Here is a 19,973-nt window from a genome sequence, read left to right as displayed (position 1 = left end):
AACACTCAAAAGACAAATAACCCAGTCAAAAAATGGGCAGAAGGCATGAACAGACACTTCTCCAAAGAAAACACATACAAATGGCTAACAGACGCATGAAAAAATGTTCAACATCACTAGCCATCAGGGAAATACAAACCAAAACAACAATGAGATACCACCTTTCACCAATTAGAATAACAAATATTAATAAAACAGGAAACAACAAATGTTGGCAAGGATGTGGAAAAAGGAGAACCCTCTTACACTGTTGTTGGTGGGAATGCAAGTTGGTACAGCCACTCTGGAAAACAGTATGGAGGTTCCTCAAGATGTTAAAAATAGAGCTACCCTACAACCCAGCAATTGCACTACTGGGTATTTACCCCAAAGAAACAGATGTAGTGAAAAGAAGAACATGCATCCCAATGTTCATAGCAGCATTGTCCACAATAGCCAAACTATGGAAGAAGCCGAAATGCTCTTCAACAGATGAATGGATAAGCAGATGTGGTACATACATACAATGGAATATTACTTAGTCATCAGAAAGGATGAATACCCACCATCTGCATCGACATGGATGGAACTGGAGGGGATTCTGCTGAATGAAGTAAGTCAAGCAGAGAAAGACAATTATCATATGGTTTCACTCATATGTGGAACATAAGCAATAGCAAGGAGGACCATAGGGGAAGGGAGGGAAATCTGAAGGTGGAGAAACCAGAGAGGGAGACAAACCATGAGAGTCTATGCACCCCGGGAAACAGACTGAGGGTTTCAGAGGGGAGGGGGTAACAGGGTGATAGGTATTAAGGAGGGTGAGCACTGGGTGTTATACATAACTAATGAATCATTGAACACAACATCAAAAACTAATGATGTACTATACAATGGCTAACTGAAAAAAAAAAAAAAAGAAAGGAAAAAAAAAAAAAGAAAGGAAAAAAAAAAAAAGAAGTGCATGTCCCAATGGTCAAAAGTTACTGAGCTCTGATTTTGTGCCTGGCCTTGAGTGTTTCCTATGTATGAACTCATAATCCTCACAACACTCCCGTGGCACAGGTACTTTATGCCCATTTTATGGATGAGGAAACTGGGTTTATCCAAGGACACACGGCAGGAGGTGGCAGACCTAGGATTCGAACCCATGCTGCCAGGGTCCAGAGTCTGTGTCTGAACCACAATCCTACGGCTGCCGTTCAATCTTGTCCCCCCACGGCGGGGGAAGCATTAGCACAAGTCCTTCACTTGATGCTCATTATGGTTCTTCTGCAATGACTTTTAAGAGCCCATCTTTAGCTGCACAGAGGTAGAGAGCAGCTTCCCACTGTTAATGTTGACTCGAAAGGCTCACCAACATGGAACATCAAGAGGGCTTCACACCAGTTAATAGTGTAGCTGGCCAACTCTGACAAGGCAAATCAAAATGCAGTTTAAACCCTCCGTCGACCCCAGACACATAGTCCCTCTGCTGGCTCTGCCAATGCTACAGGTCCTCAGCTTAACATGAGTGGACTTGGGTATTGTGATCCTGCCTGGCAGATCTCCTGAAGGTCCAAAGCCAAAGGAGAGAGACAGAGAAAGAACACCATTCTGTCCAGTAATGAAGAGGATGTCTGCCGCCCAGAACTGTGTCTGCCGCACACAACTAATTGGATGCCTCTTTGCTTCCTTTTGAAACTCAGCAAACCATTTCAGATCACCTTCACTACATAGGCTTTCTTACTTCCTTTTCTGAGATACACCCAGAAGGAAAAAATATCAACAAAAACTAGCAACTGATTTTCCTTTAGGTTGCCTAATTTTAGAAGCTATGGATCTATAAAGCCAAAAGCAGAGCTTAAAAAAAAATCCATCAAAACCCCACAAGCTTCCATACCTAAGAAACCATTTTAACCACCCAGAGATAGGTACGGTTCCCTGCCCTCATTGAAACAACTTTAATTCTACAATTTTTCTGAATTTTTAAATCTCAGGCTCTAGAATGCCCCTTTGAAATATGTGCCGATAAAAACAGGTAAAGGATGGAGTGGCAGAGAAAAGGGAGTATCTATGGGAAAGCATATGCTATGCTGTGGCTGCGGAATGTCTCCTGAATCAATACCATATGCGGGCTGATAGCACAACTGTATACACGTACCTCATTTAGCCAAATTAGAGCAAGTAGGATCTGTTGCCTTCTGATTAAAACAAACAAGTCTATTTCAGTATGTCCTAGCTCTGATCCACTAAATAGCCCTGTGTAGAGGCATTTTCATCCACAAAAGTAAAGCCTGTACAAGTTCCCAAGGTCAGTCCCGCAGTGCCCGTTCCTAAGAGCTCCTGTTCTTCACCATCCTCAAGTGGCTGGGGAAAAACAGCATTCCTCATACAGATATATACTCTGACCTTTTTTTTTTTTTTAAATAAGATTTTATTTACTTATTTGAGAGAGAGAAGGATAGTGAGAGGTAGCATGAGTGGGGGGCGGGGGGGACGGGGAGAGAGGGAGATCCCAGGACCCCAGGATCATGACCTGAGCCAAAGGTCAGGCTTAAACGACTGAGCCACCCAGGCACCCCCATACTCTGACTTTCTGAAATGAAAAAAAACCATGTACTCCTTGAAGGGTCAGTAACAAGTCCAAAGGGATTAGGATTAGTGGGTTCCTGCTTTTCTGCAAAGACTATTCATTCAGAGCAATCCCTATTATATTACAGCTCGTTAGAATTGTTTAACTCCTACTTACATAATCAGTCACCAAAATTACAAAATAAATTATCTTATTATGGAAACTTAGTTTTCAGAAAGTGCACCAAAGCAAAAGCATTTTCCCTTTTGAACAAGTTAGCAGTCAACTTTCCAGGTGCTTTTGGGAATTCCTAAAGTACTCAGGAACATGTCAAAGCAGTCCAGTGGCAAAAACAGTGATCTAGAACTGACTGTGTGGCCCTCACTGTCGTGACAAAAGTTCTAGGACAGTGGCGGACCTGGTGCATGTCCCTGAGAGGGAGGAGCGCATTCAGCTGGACACCTGCTGGGAACATGCTATTTGCCAAGCTCTCAATTAGGGATCGGGTTCAAAAGAAAAATGTAGGATATTTTGCCCATGCCTTCAAAGGGCTTAGAGCTTGGCTGTGGAGACAGATAGGTATGGGAAGGTCCAAGGATGTACACAGCAGTCATGAAAACACAAAGCAGGGGCACCAGAAATCTCTGAGCATGGAGGGGTCTTCATAAGGCCTTTTGTGGGAGACAGTGCTTCAGAAGAGTCTTGAAAAGGATGTTAATCAAGAGCCAGAAAAACGGAAGGGCATTCCAGGCTGAGGACAGAAACATGTAAATGTGTAACAGCATAAATAAATAGCATGGTGTAGGCGAAGCCAGTTCCCAGCAGGGCTGTGGCACATTCAGCCAGAAGAGCAGCATTTAAAACGGGAGAAGAAAGGTTAGCATTCTCGAAGCTGTGTCCTCTGAACCCCCAAGGAAAGAAAAGTATGAGCCAGGCTTAGGACAATTCTGAAAATCCAAACCATAATGTGACATGCGTTTGTGGTAGTCCTACCTATATTATCGGCTGCCTGGAATCTTTCTAGGGCCCCTCCAGCCACCAGGAAACCCTGGGGTGACCTGCATGATCCAAGCACACCCAATCAGGATGTCACTGGGCATGGTGACTAGATGATCAGAACCCTCCCCAACAATGTTGCCAGAACCTAAGCCCCACTGTGGCCATTTCAACCACCATCCCAAGAAGATGGCCTTAGAATGAAGACCCCTCAGAAGCCAACACAGCTGAGCTTCTTGAAGATGGTCCCCATGTCTGTACACAGTAGGGCAGAGCTCAGCATCATCTTCTGAACTAGCCAACTGCATGGGCCCCCAACTCCCTTTCGGTTTAAGGTGGGTTTTTTGGTTTTTTTTTTTTTTTTGTCTCTTTTAAGAGATCATTGACAAATACATCGGTTTCCTGCTAAGCCTTAAGTATTGACAAAAAAGGTCAATTTGGGAAATTTAAGTTTAAAGCACTCAAATGAAGTAACATATGAAAATATTTTCTAGTCTATACAGCACTACACAAATATCATATTCACTCTCAGTGGTGATATTCGAATAACTAGTCAATGCAATTTCTAGTCTCACATCAACAAAGTAAAAGCTCCATCAACGTGGCTTTTAAACTGTAATTAACCAACGTTCATTTATGCCAGGCATATGTCTAAGTTTACTTAATCCTTATCAACAACCCCCATGAACACGGGCATTAGTTCCCCAATTGTACAGAGGAGGAAACAGAGCTATAGAAAGGTTCAGAAAGATGCTCAAGGTCACCAGGAGTGAAGTGGTGGAGCTGGGATTTGAACCGGGGCGGCCTGGCTCCAAAACACTGCCTTCTGTGAAGTCTTTCATAGCCTGAGCACTGGAACCAATGCTCCAACTTCCTTTAAACTGATTTCTTCAACGCGTGGCTTGTGGCAAAGCAACCCGCATTAACATACAGCTACTGTCTTCACAAGATCCTGTCTTGGCTGGCTTGTTTTCTCAATAAGGGCATCACCCAGTCATGATGACTGCTCCTTCCCCGTCCTCTCTCATGGTCCACAATGTCCTCCTCAGCTCCACCTGACATGGGTCTCTAATCCCCCGTTCCCCCTGGTGTCGTGCCCATGACTCATTCCAAGCCTTCTTCTCACCACTCCACTCAACTCTCACACCTGGCTTCTAGCTGGACCCCCTTTAAAGCACCCCACTTCCACATGGCCATTAATTCTCTGAAAATACAGGTCTCATCTCATTATCCTCCTGCTTTATTTAAAGACTCCTCAGCTGGTCACTGCCTAGAACAAATACAAACTCCTAAGTTTTACACTGAAAACTTCAGATTCCCTCGACCTACCTTTTTCAGGATCATCTCCTTTTCTACTGCTCCAAATAGACTGTGTAGGTTGTTTCGTGCCGTGAAGCAGACCTTTGGGGACCTGTCTTGTTTTCCTTAACTTATTTAATTTACTTTCTCATGTCTTGATAATTACATACTCTGCTTAAAATTAATAAAATAGAATTTCCTCTAAAACATTCCTGTAATTTAAATCTACTCTCAGACTACTTTGCCATCATTATTCTGAATTAGTGGCTCCTTCATGAAAAGAAATAATTACCTTCTATATAAGCAGGAGTAAAATGTGTGTTGCCAAAAATTTACTGGTTTGGGTCCAGGAAAGGAGTTTCTTAAGGTCAGGATCCCAAGAGCTTCCTGGGATTTTATAAAAATCTCTTTCTTGGAGGTCTCAAAGATCAGTTGCAAAGCTAAAAGTGGTTGGGGCTGAGGACTTGCAAACAGCCTTGTGAGCAAGAGAGAAGGAGGCTTTACGTCTCAGCTAGCCCATCAGCTGAGCTCAACATCCTAGGCATCTTTCTGTAGCGGTCATACGCGGAACTCCAGATTCCAACACTACCTTCAGAGTTCCTCAAACACAGCACAATTGACATTTGGGGCTAGATAGTTCGCTGTTGTGGGGGCTAGCCTGTGCACTGTAAAACGTTTAGCCGCATCCCTGGCCTCTTTCTACGAGATGTCAAGAGCACTTCCTCGGTTGTGACAACCAAAAATGTCTCCGGACACTGCCAAGCATGGCCAGGGGGGCACGGGGGTGTAAAATCGTCTGCAGTTGAGAATCAGAGCTATAAATACCCACGCTCAAAGGGCAGCATCACTTCTACTGAACTGTACTTTTCTTTCTCTTCCTCCTCCTGCCCTCCTCCTCCTTCTTCATGATAAAAATCAAAACATCCTGACCACACCAAGTGAAAACCACACCAACGATGACATACATTTTTCTAGGAAGATACCAAAAGAATTGTTTCTGACAAATAGTCAAGTCTTTAGCGCTGTCCTTACAAAGAATGAAACAGAAAGCGACACGTAGGTGGGAGAAACGCAGTCGTTTCTCACTCGCATTAGTAAGAAAGCACCCTGCAATCTCCGATCTGCCCATTTCTCAGCAGCATCTGGGCTGTCACAGACCAGCCACTACCTGATCCCCAGAAAGCCACCTGTGGAGCTGGGCAGGGGCTGGGACACTTCAGGTGCTACTCCAACACAATTGATAACAGGGGGACCCAAAGAAGAAACAACACCGGTGCAACTTAATTTCAAGGTCCATTAGCAGCACAAAAGGGGGAAAATTGCACTTCCAAATGCAAGTCCTGAAACTCAGCAAGGACATTTTTCATTTGCAATTTTTAAATGGTAGAATAATAATTATGGTTTTTATTGAAAACAGCATCCAAGCTCAAATACATTGCACTTCACTGGCAGATACTGGAAATCCACTGCATGTGGCTACTCACATTTGGGAAACGCAGGCTTAGCTAATGTTCCGTGTAGACTCAATATTAGAAACCAGCCACTGGAGTTGTGCCCGCACCTTCGAGTGTGTGACTGTGCTTCCCAAATGACCTTGCAATCGTAAGTGATCGTAAGGTAAAAGAAATGTTATCAGTAAGTTGTGTCTTTTAGCGAACCCTCCATGCTGGCCAGTTACTCAGCTGATGTTCCAGGACAAGAACTGGTTCTTAAGAGTACAAAGGAATAAATGCAGAGGTACACATGCACACATGCCTCCCCCAACTGATGGGAGAGAGAGGCACAATGTGCCCATCCCCTGAAATATTACAATCTATAGAGTTGTAACCATCACCTTCTATGAAGGCTCCACAGCATGGGAGCATCTGTGGAAAGCTCAGACATGACAGACCAAAAACAACAACAACCACCACAAAAACAAAACAAAACAATAAAATGAAACAAACGAACAAACAAAAAAACCTACTTCATAGCTGGTGTTTGCTAAGGTTTGGGAAAGGGACATGAGATGCCAAGCCCCACGTCCAAGCAAATCCCCAGACACAGAAATGGAAAAGAGGAACCAGAAGGAAAAACTCCTTTCAGCAGTGAAACCACATGCTGTTCCCTCTAGCATCATCCAATCCACGTGGGCATTTATTGAATACTTTCAACAGGTAGGCTTTGAACAAGACGCTATGGGCAAAACAAAGATTAAGTGGACATTGTCCGGCCTCAGAAAGCAAGCATTTTCATGATCACGTACATTTTTTTTTAACCTTTCCCCTATGTGAGCACATGGCAAAGAACTCCAGATGCAGTGCCATTTACTCCGTGTCATAATTAAGACCATAAAAGTAGAGAAAAGCAGAATTGGTCTTTCCAAAAACAAAAACATCATTCTGAAAAGGGATAATTTTGGCAAAAAAAAAACCATTCAAGTTCTTTCGGGGAGGAGAAACTGATTTACTAGGCGACTGGTTGAAGGGTGGGGATTTTTTTTTTTAATCTGGGTTTTTGTTTCTTTGATTCACCTTCATCTTCGACAAGATAAACCAAGCTCAAAAGTATAGTTCAAGCTAATTCTTGATTTCAGTGAAGTTCCTTTCCAGCTAGATTTCTCTAGGGGAACATCGTTTTCACATCATCATAAAGCCCAAGAGTGATAAATTTGGAAAGAAAAGCCATTTTGGGTAAAAGGTACACAGAACACAGCTAAACGGAGGAAGGGCACGTACACGTAGGCACACAGAGCTATCCCTAAAAAGAAAATAAATTTAGGGAACCCTTCTTCAACTGCCATGGTACCCAATTTAGAAGCAGTTTAGAGCCAACCAGAAAATATATCAGCAAGCAATAAGAAACAGTAAGCAATCAGAAACATCAGTGAGCAATAAGACACCAGAGTAAGCAGTAAAGACACACCAGGGAGAACATTTCTGAGCAATTACCACATGTCTTAATGCAAAAAGAAAGAAAGAAATACTTCATTCAACTGGGATTGGAACCCTATAAAAATGACCTGTCTCCCAGCTCCAGAGCCATTCCTGCTATGACAATAGGGGTATGGGGACAGTAGGGCCATGGCTCAGAGAGAGGGCAACAAACTGAACAAGGGCCACAAACTGAAGTTCTTACTCTTCTTTTTGGCACTCTAATCTACAGACAGGGCAAAGAGTTTAGACATATGTTGTTTAACTGACAAAACATAAAGCCCCCCTGCCCCACCCTCCAAGGGAAATAAAGGAGGATGTTTCTATTCTCTGTTTCATAACTATATCCACCGTGGCCATCACGGTTTAAGGGAGGAATGCACATGTGCACAGAGGGTCAAGCTTGTTTTTACACAGGTTGGCCACAGAAACAGACCCTTAAGACACAGAGAACTTCTTTACTAGACAAGTCATTAAATATCCCAGGAAACTGTCAGCTCTCCAGGAACCTCTAAGAAAAAGGCAGCATGTTTTTCCAAACTCGCCCATTTGTGATGATTGAAATGAAAGCAAGAAGACAGATCAACACTCACCCTCTTTTCTCTTTATGGGACTTGGTCTTAAGCTGAGCTCAAGGGATGTCAACACCAGATGTACACCCCCACCCCCAAACACTTAAACTCCATAAAACCTGTGAAACCACTAACTTCTCCTAGATGTTGAGAAGACTGAGTAAAATCATGTGCCTTGAGGGTCACTAACAGTCACTGGTATTTCCTGGATGGTTGCTGGATATTAGTTTCCTACCCTTCCTTCCAATTATCTTCTGGGTTACAATCCATTTTTAGGAGTCTTTATCTCTTCCATGAGGCCCCTATGCCTCAATCTTACCCACCTTCAAAATGTACCTTCCTGTGAGAAGCTTCATAGCTACCCCCATTTACACAGCCACCGTCTATGGGATTTCGTGCATATCGATTATTTTCTTAATTGGCCATTAAAAATCTCAAAGACAGAGTGTCTCACACACAAAAGACGCAAAGGAGGGAGAATGAGGTTAATTATCAAAGGCACAATTCTAAATCTGCTCCCTCCTCCCACCCCCGCAAAACACACAAAATCCTTTTAGTAAAAACACAGTACCAGTGGCAGGGCGAAAGGAGAACCATCAGAGCCAACAACTTAGAGAATGTGCTCAAGAGGTATGAGTTAACTGGGTCAACTAACTCACTCAGTACATAGGGCTGGGATCCCACTGGAAAGAAGTAGCCACCAACTCCCTCCCATTTCACTCCTGGAGGTTTACCTACAATTCTGGACTTGGGTATCTGGAGCCCAGGCAGGGTTAGTCTCCCAGTGAGTGTGGCACACAAACAGGACAGTCAGAGGAAGCAAGATCCCTCATCGGGGCAGAGAATGACAACAGACTTGTTTACAGGGGCTGTATAGGACAGAGACAGTGGGAGGCAGCAAAGGTCAAGGCAAAGCACCCCACTCCACCTCCAGAAATAGGACAATGCAAAACTGCCATGAAATCAGATAGGACCTTTCCAACAGCATTTTCTACTGGGGACGGGGGTGGAGGAGTGGAGACTGGAGAGGCATGGGTTCCATTTATTAATAAGCAGCTCAACACAGTGGGAGGTTTTCTTGTCTAATTACAGAAGCTGTTGGAAACTGCTGGGAAGATAGGATTTATGGCCCAGATGACACTGCCTCTGTGTTGTAATTAAAAGTTATTTTTAATACCTTTCTTTGGTTGGACACTTTGGATTATTAGAAATATATTTTGTAATTTAACACTTGCTAAAGGGCAAAGTACAGAACAGAAAGGTAATACAACAAGCTTGCATAATGGGAAACAATTAAATGTTTTGACACTGGGAGGTAGGAAAGGAAAAGAATCTCTCCCACTTTAGTCCATACATTTCTACAGTGCAAGTCAGAGGTAGAGAGAAACCAAAAAGGACACTAAATTGGATTTTCAAAGTAGCAGAAAGCAACCCAGCTCCTTATTTTATTCGTTAAGTAGAGTTTGGATAAATACCACCACCAGGAGTGCAGACAACTCATTTATAACTGTTCACCCAAAGCACTTCATCCTCATCCTTGGGCTCTTTGCTTTGTCACCCTAATGAGAGCAAGTCCTGGCTCAACCACAGCGACTTGGAGGCTGACCCCAGGGCAGTGCAATGGGGGAATCCAACGTAAGCCACGGGCAATCCGGGCTGTGTGTGATCTGGGCTTTGTTTTTAATCTATGCTTGTTCTCTCATCCAAGATTCCAGTTTTAAGAAGGGGTTAGACAAAATGCATCCCAGTGAGAAATGCAGGGTGGTGTCCACGAGTGGTGACAGAAACAGCCCAAGATCAGGCAGGAGCCGTTTATTTCATCAGTCTCATTTCCAGAACTTCCATCTCCCCATTTACACACAGGACACATTTTCTGCAATGGTGGCTCTTCTTTAACAACGGGAAGGAGAGAATCACTTATATGGAACAGACTTCTGAAACTGTCTGATAAAAATGAGGAGGAGAAAGGACCTCTAACTGGCATGAGCTTCCCAGATAACCTCTTTATTCCATTTATCCATGCTATGAATCCTCTCATTAAAAGTGAATTCCAGGAGCTCATTATATGAAATATGTCACAGAAACCACCAGATATTACACATCACGATGAGCCTTTAAAAGTCTTTTAACATGTTAATCAAAAATAAATTTAAAATCAGCTTCAGAGGGACCATACCAAGTTGTGGGATTTATACCAATAAGAACCACTGTGCTCCTTTATTCTTTCCCCAGTTCAAAGCACGGTCTGACACCACGTCAGGGCACACAATTGCCGTTCTTACCTGCCACATTAATTTTCTCAAGTGCGACCAAGCTGGGAACAGCTGTGGTGGAGTTGGTCGAGTTTGCTCCTGTGCCATTGATTACAAGATTGTCCACCTTTGACTCTAACTTGCCAATGCGCTGCAAGATATTATCCAACAGCACGGCGAGAGTTTTCTTCAGATCTGTAAAACAAAATGCAGATAGTTAAAAATTCTTTGGCCTCTGTACATTTGTCTGGTGCATTTTCTCTCTCCTCTCCTCTTCCTCCTCCTCCTTCTCTGTCTCTTTCTGACATGAAGGACAAAAAAAAGTGGCAGAGTCAAAAAGTACTGCTTGAAGGCGTGTCTTAACACATCCTATCTTAAAGATGACAGAGGCCATCTTCAGGTGGCCCAGAGAGTACAAAACACATTGGTCTCTTCTGCCATGCGAGTTCAGCAGTAGGTGACATAAAATTATTCCCACCCACTAGGGCGATAGAGGAAACCTGGTGTTACTTAGCACCTTACCAAAGCACCCTATTAAATTCCTTCTTAGAGCACGATGCTCTGACCTATAGAATGACAACCCCAAAGTGCAGCGAGGTCTTGAGTAGCTTCTGGATCGAGTTCATTGTTATTTTCAGTGCTATATACTCCAGTACATCCCAATTTTTTTGCCAAGTCTTTACTTAATAAAAACTACAGTTCCAGATTCTAGGCATGCTGGGCAACTCAGAGGTAACTATAATGATATTTAGAAAGATACCTAAATTAAGACCAGAGTCTTTCATTCATTCAGGAAATATTTACTAAACAACTACTGTGTGCCAGGCACTATTCTAGACGCTGGGGATATTCTCTCATGGTGCTTACGTTTAAGAGTTGATTCCCTTTCCTACACATCTGACTGTGGTTAAATGCTGCCCTTCTCTCTAGACAGACACTGAACCCACATGTACACGCGTTTATGAAGTTGGTACACAAGGTATTCCACACACACAAGAAGATTAATTAAGCCTCTCTCCTCTGGAAACTCATAATCAAAGAAAGATATATCAACTTGCACCTGTGAGAAAGGCAGAAGGACACCAGGCTAGCCATCCATGTGAATAGAATCCAGGGTCACGAATGTACTGGGAGTGGATCAGGGAAGAAGAGCACATGTGGGGGGAGGATATGCAAAGTCCTGAACTGAGACAAATGCAAAGTTGCCGCTTTCCCTCCTATTGGAAGCAGGGCAAACTTGCTTTGAGTAGGTGATCTCACGGATCAATTCACCATCCCCAGGACAAAGCCAGCTGACCTTGAACGCGTTCATAAACTCGGCCATAAGGCACTCAGGCTATCCTATTTTGCCAGGTGGAGAGGAAAGTCGTCAGAACAGAAACGAAGGTGCACAACGAACATGGAAGTTTGTGCTGTCAGTGGTTTACAGATGGGAGGCATGGCTGGAGCAACTAAATATTGCAAGCAGAAAGTAAACCCACACTGTTCTGTTCTGTGCTTGGCATCAGCGCAACCTCCCCACCACTCTCCCCAAACTGATCATCGGACTTCTTCATGATGTTAGCCTCTGCAGTGGTTCGTTCATTCATTCTAACAAATACCCGACCAGGGCTATTTCTTGCTCTTCAGCCTGTCCCTTACCTACAGGTAAGAAGAAGCTGGCCACAACATTAGAGCAACGGGGCTAAAAATATCATTATAGCAGGAAGGACAGAAGGGAACTAATGTTTCCTGAATCCCTTTAAATGCACACACAAATCTAAGAAACCCCACGTTATCTTCACCTCCTCCGGAAGGTAGGTGAGGTAAAATGACTTCATTTTACAGAGGAGAACACAGAGGTTCACCGACATGAAGTAACGTGCTCACGGCAACAGAGATAATAAACCAGAATGGGGACTTGAATCGGGTTGGCCTAATGCCTTGATGCCTTAGCGGACCAGCCAGAAGTCAAGAGCCAGGGTAGAACAAGAATCCAAGTGTGAAATTCAAGGTCTTTCATTCACAGCATTGTGGTGAAGGGCCCAGACTCTGGAGCCAAAGTTTCTCAGTTTACGACCTTGTTCTCCACTTCTGTTTCCTTCTCTGTCAAAGAGTGATAAGAAAAAGCCTACCTCTTTGGGTTGTTATGTGGACTTCATGAGTTAATATTTACAAAATGATCTGAACACCACTTGGCACATGATAAGCACTATATAACTGCCTGCTACCCATAGAAATAACAAATAAAACTTCCTCTGGGAAACACTCTCATCCTTCCTCAAGAAATCTCTTCCTGAGTGAGGCAGGACTTTTATCACTTTATCGAAAGGGTCATGAGCTTGCTCTCCTCCAGGTGCTGCAGTCTCGTGGTCAGCGTGACTCACAGTCTACCCCTGGCACATCCTTAGGTGGCAGAAACAGGAGCCAGCCACCAGCTTTGCTCTTAGAATGAATCGAAAGCATCAACTGCTTCTCTAGAATTCTGAAGATCGCCAGAGGCCGGCCATGTGAATAGGGGTAGTGGTGTCACTGGGAGGGGACTGCAGTGTGTGACAAAACCACCCCTCAGATACAGGATACCAAGCCCCTCTATCTCCAGCCTCATTGCCTGAAGGCTCTATCACCAGCCAAGCAGCCCACAGGTAAAAATGGCATTTAACTATTACCAGCAATTGAGGTGAGCTAGACACAGAAGCCCTGGACCCCTAGAATGGGTTAAATCAGGCTTTCTCTGCTTTAAAGCTATTGACACTTTGGGCCAGACAATTCTTTGCTGTTGAGGGAGGTCCCCTGCACTGAAGGGTGTTTGGCAGCACCCCTGGCCTCTAGCGGCTGAATGACAGTAGCAATCCCTCTATGTGACAACCAAAAAGGCCTCCAGACATTGCCAATGCCCCTGGAGGGAGAGAGGCACAATGCCCCAATTTGAGAACCACTGAGTTAGGCATATGCTCCCATCCCTTTCTTCCTCACTGCCCCTTTATACAGGGGGAAGTGTGAGAACAGACACTGAGCTTGCATTATGTGTGAACTCCATCTGCTAAGGCACCAGAGGCATTGCTACAAATACAATGCAAAGTACAATGAAGGAAATGAGCCCTCCTTCCTACAGGAGCTGACAGAAGTCCAGCCCATGCTGATGGTCTCTCAAGGGCTGGTAACCTTCTAGAATTTTTTGTCTTTTTGTTAAAAGGCAAGAGGACTATGGGACAGAACCCCCCAACCCATAGTTATTGGTGATAGTCACAGGTGGAGCACACCCTAGGCAGAATACAAAACTGTCACATCAACCTTAAGGTGACACAAACAAATGGAAAGATATTATATTCCATGCTCATGGGTTTGAAGAATATTGTTAAAAAATCTACACTACCCAAAGCAATCTAGAGACTTAACATAATCACTACCAAACACCAACAATATTTTTCACAGAACTAGAACAAATAATCCAAAAATCTATATGGAACCACAGAAGACCATGAATAGCCAAAGCAATCTTGAGAAAGAAGACCAAAGCTGGAGGTATCACAATTCCAGATTTCAGGATGTATTATAAAGTGATAGTAATCAAAACTGTATGGTACTGGCACACAAACAGGCACATAGATCAATGGAATGGAATACAGAGCTCAGAAATAAACCCACAACTGTATGGTCAATTAATCTATGACAAAGGAGGCGTGAATATGCAATGGGAAAAAGGCAGGGTCTTCAACAAATGGTTTTGAGAAGACTTGACAGCCACATGGAAAAGAATGAAACCGGACCACTTTCTTATACCATACACAAAAATAAACTCAAAATGGATTAAAGACCCAAATGTGAAGCCTGAAATCATAAAAACCTTAGAAGAGAGCACAGGTATTAATTTCTCTGACACTGACCATAACAACATTTTTTCTAGATAGGTCTCCTGAGGAAAGGAAAACAAAAGCAAAAATAAACTATTGGGACTACATCAAAATAAAAAGTTTTTGCAGAGTGAAGGAAACCATCAACAAAACAAAAAGACGACCTACTGAATGGAAGAAGATATTGGCAAATGGTATATCCGATAAGGGGTTGATCTCCAAAACATATAAAGAACATGTATGACATACCCAAAAAACCAATAATCCAATTAAAAAATGGGCAGAAGACATAAATAAGACATTTCTCCAAGAAGACATCCAGATGGCCAACAGACACATGAAAAGATGCTCAACATCACTAATCATCAGGAAAATGCAAATCAAAAGTACCATAAGACATCATCACCTCACACTTGTCAGAATGGCTAAAATCAACAACATAAGAAACAAGTGTTGGTGAGGATGTGGAGAAAAAGGAACCCTGACGCACTGTTGATGGTAATACAAATGGGTGCAGCCACTGTAGAAAACTGTACGGAGGTTCCTCAAGAAATTAAAAATAGAGGGGCGCCTGGGTGGCGCAGTCATTAAGCGTCTGCCTTCGGCTCAGGGCGTGATCCCAGCATCATGGGATCGAGCCCCACATCAGGCTCCTCCGCTGTGAGCCTGCTTCCTCCTCTCCCACTCCCCCTGCTTGTGTTCCCTCTCTCGCTGGTTGTCTCTATCTCTGTCAAATAAATAAATAAAATCTTTAAAAAAAAATTAAAAAATAGAAAAACCAGTAATAATCCAGCATATTGCTACTGGGTATTGACCCAAAGAATAGGAAAACACTAATTCAAAAAGATATATGCACCCCTATATTTATTGTAGCATTATTTACAATTGCCAAAAAATGGAAGCAATCTAAGTGCCCAATAAGCAAAATGGATAAGAAAAATGTGGTGTCCACAAAGGAATTCTACACAACCTTAAAAAAGGATGAGATCATGCCATTTGAGACCACCTGAGTAGACCTAGGGAGTATTATGCTAAGTGAAATAAGTCAGACTGGAAAAGACAAATACCTTAAAAAACAAACAAACAAAGAGCATAATCAGACCTATATATTCAGAGAATGAACACCTGCCATGGAGGACAGCGTGGGGGATGAGCAAAATGCGGGAAGGGGAGTGGGACACACAGGGCTCCAGGTATGGAATGAGTAAATCACAGGAATAAATGGCACAGCATAAGGAACAGAATCAACAATACTGTAATAGAGTGATGTAATGGGACAGAGGATAATTACACTAGTGATGAACACAGACTAAAGTACAAACTTGTCAAATCACTAAGTCACACACCTGAAACTAATTTAACATTGTGTGTCAACTATACTAAAAAAATGTCAAAACACAAGAAGCCAGTCTTCCTCGATTCCTAAAATACAGTCACCGATAAGGGTATCTACTATCTCTTGTTGACCTCACCTACTAGAGGGTGACCTCTGTGACCGTGTGACATGGTACAACGAAGGGAAGTCATGATGAGAAGGATGCTGACGTTCACTACTGCAGCTATACTCCGTACCACCACCAGCGCTGCCGCTACCACCCTGCCCCCAGCACCACTGACTGAGCTCTATGTGTCAGCTGCTGTCCCCAGCACTTCTCATGGATTACTTCATGGGTCCTGCCAAGACAATATGAGGAATGTATTATTGTTACCATCTCCATTTTATAGATGATAAGCCACAGCACAGAGAGGTGAAGTAATTTGCCCCAGATGATTGCAGATCAAGGCTTCCATCTCACACAGTCTGGTTCCAGACCCAATGGCTCTTACCTACCTTACCTACCGCCTCTGAAGAACCACTATGGACCTGCCAGCCAGCAAGCATCTCTGACCTGCTGCTTCTAAGCACACTTATCGGGGATGAACCTCAGGGCTTCTGCCATGTGCTTTTGTTAAGTCATATCCCAACCATCCTCAAGACTCACTGATGCCAATGTTCTGTGAACAACTCCCACACTAAAAATAATGAAGAGTCTGCATTTCCGTAACTTCTGCCTCAAAATGAAAAGGGAATATAAAGCAATCAAAAACCCTGGACTCCCTAGGCACTTTACGTGGATAGGCATGTTTTCTCTTCCAGTATGAAAGAAAAGAAGTTCAACAAGCAGTTGTTTTATTTCAAGACAGTTCGACACAGAAGATAGTGTCAATAAAATACCCAAAGGCAAAGATGATGTCAAGCCCACCTCTGTGTCTTTACCAACTGGCACACTGCAGTACTCAGTTACGTGTGTGTTATGTAAGTGAACAGATGAATGAATGAACCAACAAATAAATGGACTGTAGTCTTCCCACCAACAAGGCTAAGAAAATCATACATTTCTAGGTGATGCAAGTATTTCTCACCCTTTGCATTTTACAGTTAAACCCACAAAAACTGTTTTATTGCAATTTTAAATACCAGAACATTTTTGTGTTTTAGTCTTAATGATAATCCATTTATCCAATAAGACTGTACGCCCAAGGATAATTTCTACAGAGCTTAATAAAGAAATTAGGGCAAATATATTCCTTCAAATTCTAGTGTAGTGTTTTTATATTTATCATTGTGTTTTACAGTTATTATAGCAGTAAAATGTGTCCTCAGCAGGATTACAATTTTCAATTACTAACAGGCTTTCAAAATTTTGTTTGTGCTTCAAAGCCTTAGCCATAAAAATTTAATCCCAACATTACTACCGCAATTCTGTATTCCTGAAACTTACTGTACGTGATAAAGACGAGATCAAAGCAACGGAAAACATTTAAAATGTGCTTCTGGGGGAAGTTAGCTTTGCTTTCTATCGTGCTAGAAGTGCTTTGATCAAGGGCGAGATCGACAAAAATCTCAGAACAGGTGCCCTGACAGCTTCTGTAAGTTTTCATTTCCAAAAAGCATGACTCCAGGGGGCGAGCAGGGGCTGGAAGATGTTGCTACATTCTTGAGCAGGGCAGCCAAGGCGATTTCACTGCCGGCTAGATGTGCCTCCAGAGCTGGGGCCCAAGGAGACAGGATTTCAAGACAAAAGGGGTCCCACTGGTAGAAAAAGTCTACCAGTTTATAGGTCTATCGGTTAAAGTTGTGAGACAGGGCAGCAAACCCTGATTGCCCAGATTATTCAGGCCATTAGTATTTGAGGAATGATCAAGAAAGGGAGTGTGTAGGGCCTATGCTAGCCACCCTGTTCCCCTGGGACATGCTCCCAAAGTAGTGGTTATCCAGCCCGCTGTCCTCCAGGCCAACCTTCACCAGGCTCTGTCCTCAAGGCACTCCATCAGAATCTGTAGAACCCACGAGTTAAGGACTTTGGGCACCGCCATGATGGGCTACATTTAAGGTGCAGTCAGCGTGATTCACTGGCACAGAACCAACTGTGCAATGAGCAAGGACTTATATCTGAATGGCAAAAAATTATTTGCATCTGAGCTTGCTTCTAATCCAAGTCCCGCTTCATCATGGCTGCCCCCAGAGGCAGAGTGCCAACAAGGAGCAGCTTCACTTGCTGCTTGGGAGAAACCAGCAAAGACAGGGCGCTAATGAGAAAGGAAGGTGCTAATGAAAAAAGAATTAGCCCCAACCTCTCATTTCCATTGACTGCCAGAATGTCAAGTTTCATCAGTTATATATTTTTAATTTCACAGTGACCTCTCCACAGAAAGACAATACAGTTAGACTAATAAGCAAAATCCAGTCCATTCATTATGTACAAGGACACTGTAGTGTTCTTTATTATAGATAAGAACCGGACACTACCCAAACACCCAACAAAAAGATTAAATTACATATGCCCATCCATTCATAAGATAGAATAAATCACTAGATTGGAACTCAGGGAGGGCAAAGCAGGCGTCTTGTCATCTCTGTTTATCACCACCAGCTGTTAACGTCAGGAGCTCACTGTAGTTATTGAATGGATGGTTTAAAAAAAAAGTGCATGGCCATTAAAAATATCTAATGGCATGAAGAAATATAACAAAGTAAGAGTTTAAAAAGCTGTATATGAAATATTCCAATTTTTTAAATGACATGTGCATATATGCATTTTAAAAAAGGACTGGAGGGAAATCAAAATTTATCTGGGTTTGGGGTTAGGGAGTATTTTACCTTTTAGTCTTTATTTCTAAGAGTACAAAAATGAGCATGGCATCTTCCTTGCCCTTGTGTGTTTTACTGACAGCATCTTCTATCTTGTGCTAAATAGTTTGGAAATGGTGACTCACACAGCTGCTTCTGTTGAAAATGAACTTCTTTTCTTTCACGTTACGAGAGAAACCGAGCCTACCTAGGGTTAAGGACCAAGAGAGTCCCAGGTTTTTCACTGCCTTATAGTTCACATGCTCTCCATTTTATATATTCACAGTACTCTCACAATCACGGAGGCTTAAATGCTATTTGCAAATACATCCAGTGCAGTGAATTCTACCCTCACCAAGATACTGGCCCCAAGTACCTGATGTCAGGTAAGAAGATACCTCCTGCCCTCAAAACACCTCAGTGATTGACCCTCACAGCCTTCCCGCATTTGAATTCATATATATATATATTTTATTATATTAGTCACCATACACTACATCATTAGTTCTTGATGTAGTGTTCCATGATTCATTTTGTTGAATTCTTAAAGCCACCTAAAGTCCCAACTGCACTCTCACCCTGCAGCCATCACAGGCAGCCACACTATGTCACGAAGGACACTGAATCACCACCTCAAAGGGCAGCACAGATGCTCAGTATTACTGACTACTGTTCTCTCCCGGGTTAGGCTGCAAGGGCAGATTTCAGCTTTGACTCCCGTGTGTTCCAGAAGCGAACGTTATTCCAGAGGTGCTACAGGGGTTGTCTCTAGCATTTCCGGGCATTTTCTAGGCAGCAGAATGGGAGAAAAAAATCGTATCGTGGCCTGTTGATAATATCAAGTGTGTTATGGAATCTGTCAATAGCCAGAATAGAGCTCTTGGGCTGTTCTCTCAATTTTCTGGACACCCAGCCAGCTGCATGGAATAGGAGTCCAACATTTTAGTCCTTTTTACAGAACAGAAATGGATTCGGGCTCTGAGTGGTCAAGCCCCATTGTCACTCAGGGTCCCGACCTGACTCCTGGGCCCACACCTCCCCCACCCTGTCAGGAAAGGCAGCCATCACACACTCTTCCTTCTTGCTCACCACCTGTACCAGAAACAGTACCCAGCAGCAGTGCCCTCCTTCAGAGAGGGCATGAGCTCACCAAATCCAGCTCAGCTCCCAGACCACAAAGGAAAGCCTTCTCTTCTGAACAGGGCAGTGACAATCACCTCTCCTGTTTCTAAAATGCCAAAGTCACTCTGTGGAGCTAACACACTTTCAGAAAGGGACCCAGGTAAGCGCCAAACAGCATCTCTCTGGAGCCCAGGGCAACAGTTCTCAACCCTGGTGGTACTGTCAAGGCAGGCCCGGTGGTTGCGGTGGACAAGCCTGGCCTGTCCTTGTCTAGGAGGGTAGTGGCAAGCCTGCCTTCCTCCCTCTGGAGGGGAGCCTGCTTCTTCTGTCTTATCCCCTGTAA

At 43.3% G+C, this 19,973-nt stretch overlaps 1 protein-coding gene across 13 annotated transcripts in view; it reads right to left on the bottom strand.

Annotated features, from left to right (window-relative positions):
• The window catches only part of MGAT5 (alpha-1,6-mannosylglycoprotein 6-beta-N-acetylglucosaminyltransferase), a 332,386-nt gene that overhangs the window by 182,173 nt on the left and 130,240 nt on the right, over nt 1–19,973 (bottom strand). For all 13 annotated transcript variants that reach the window (XM_045783126.2, XM_087857425.1, XM_045783144.2 and 10 more), the window contains one exon: nt 10,595–10,759. In XM_045783126.2, coding sequence (XP_045639082.1) covers nt 10,595–10,759 — 165 coding nt within the window. The remainder of the gene's footprint in view (nt 1–10,594; nt 10,760–19,973) is intronic.

The sequence above is a fragment of the Ursus americanus genome, chromosome 1, assembly GCF_024610735.1.
Source record: "Ursus americanus isolate L20-20 chromosome 1, mUrsAme1.1.p, whole genome shotgun sequence".
In the NCBI taxonomy this organism is placed as follows: Eukaryota; Metazoa; Chordata; class Mammalia; order Carnivora; family Ursidae; genus Ursus; species Ursus americanus.
The sequence above is the reverse complement of the archived record's forward strand: the minus strand, read 5'-3'. Positions and strand labels throughout refer to the sequence as shown.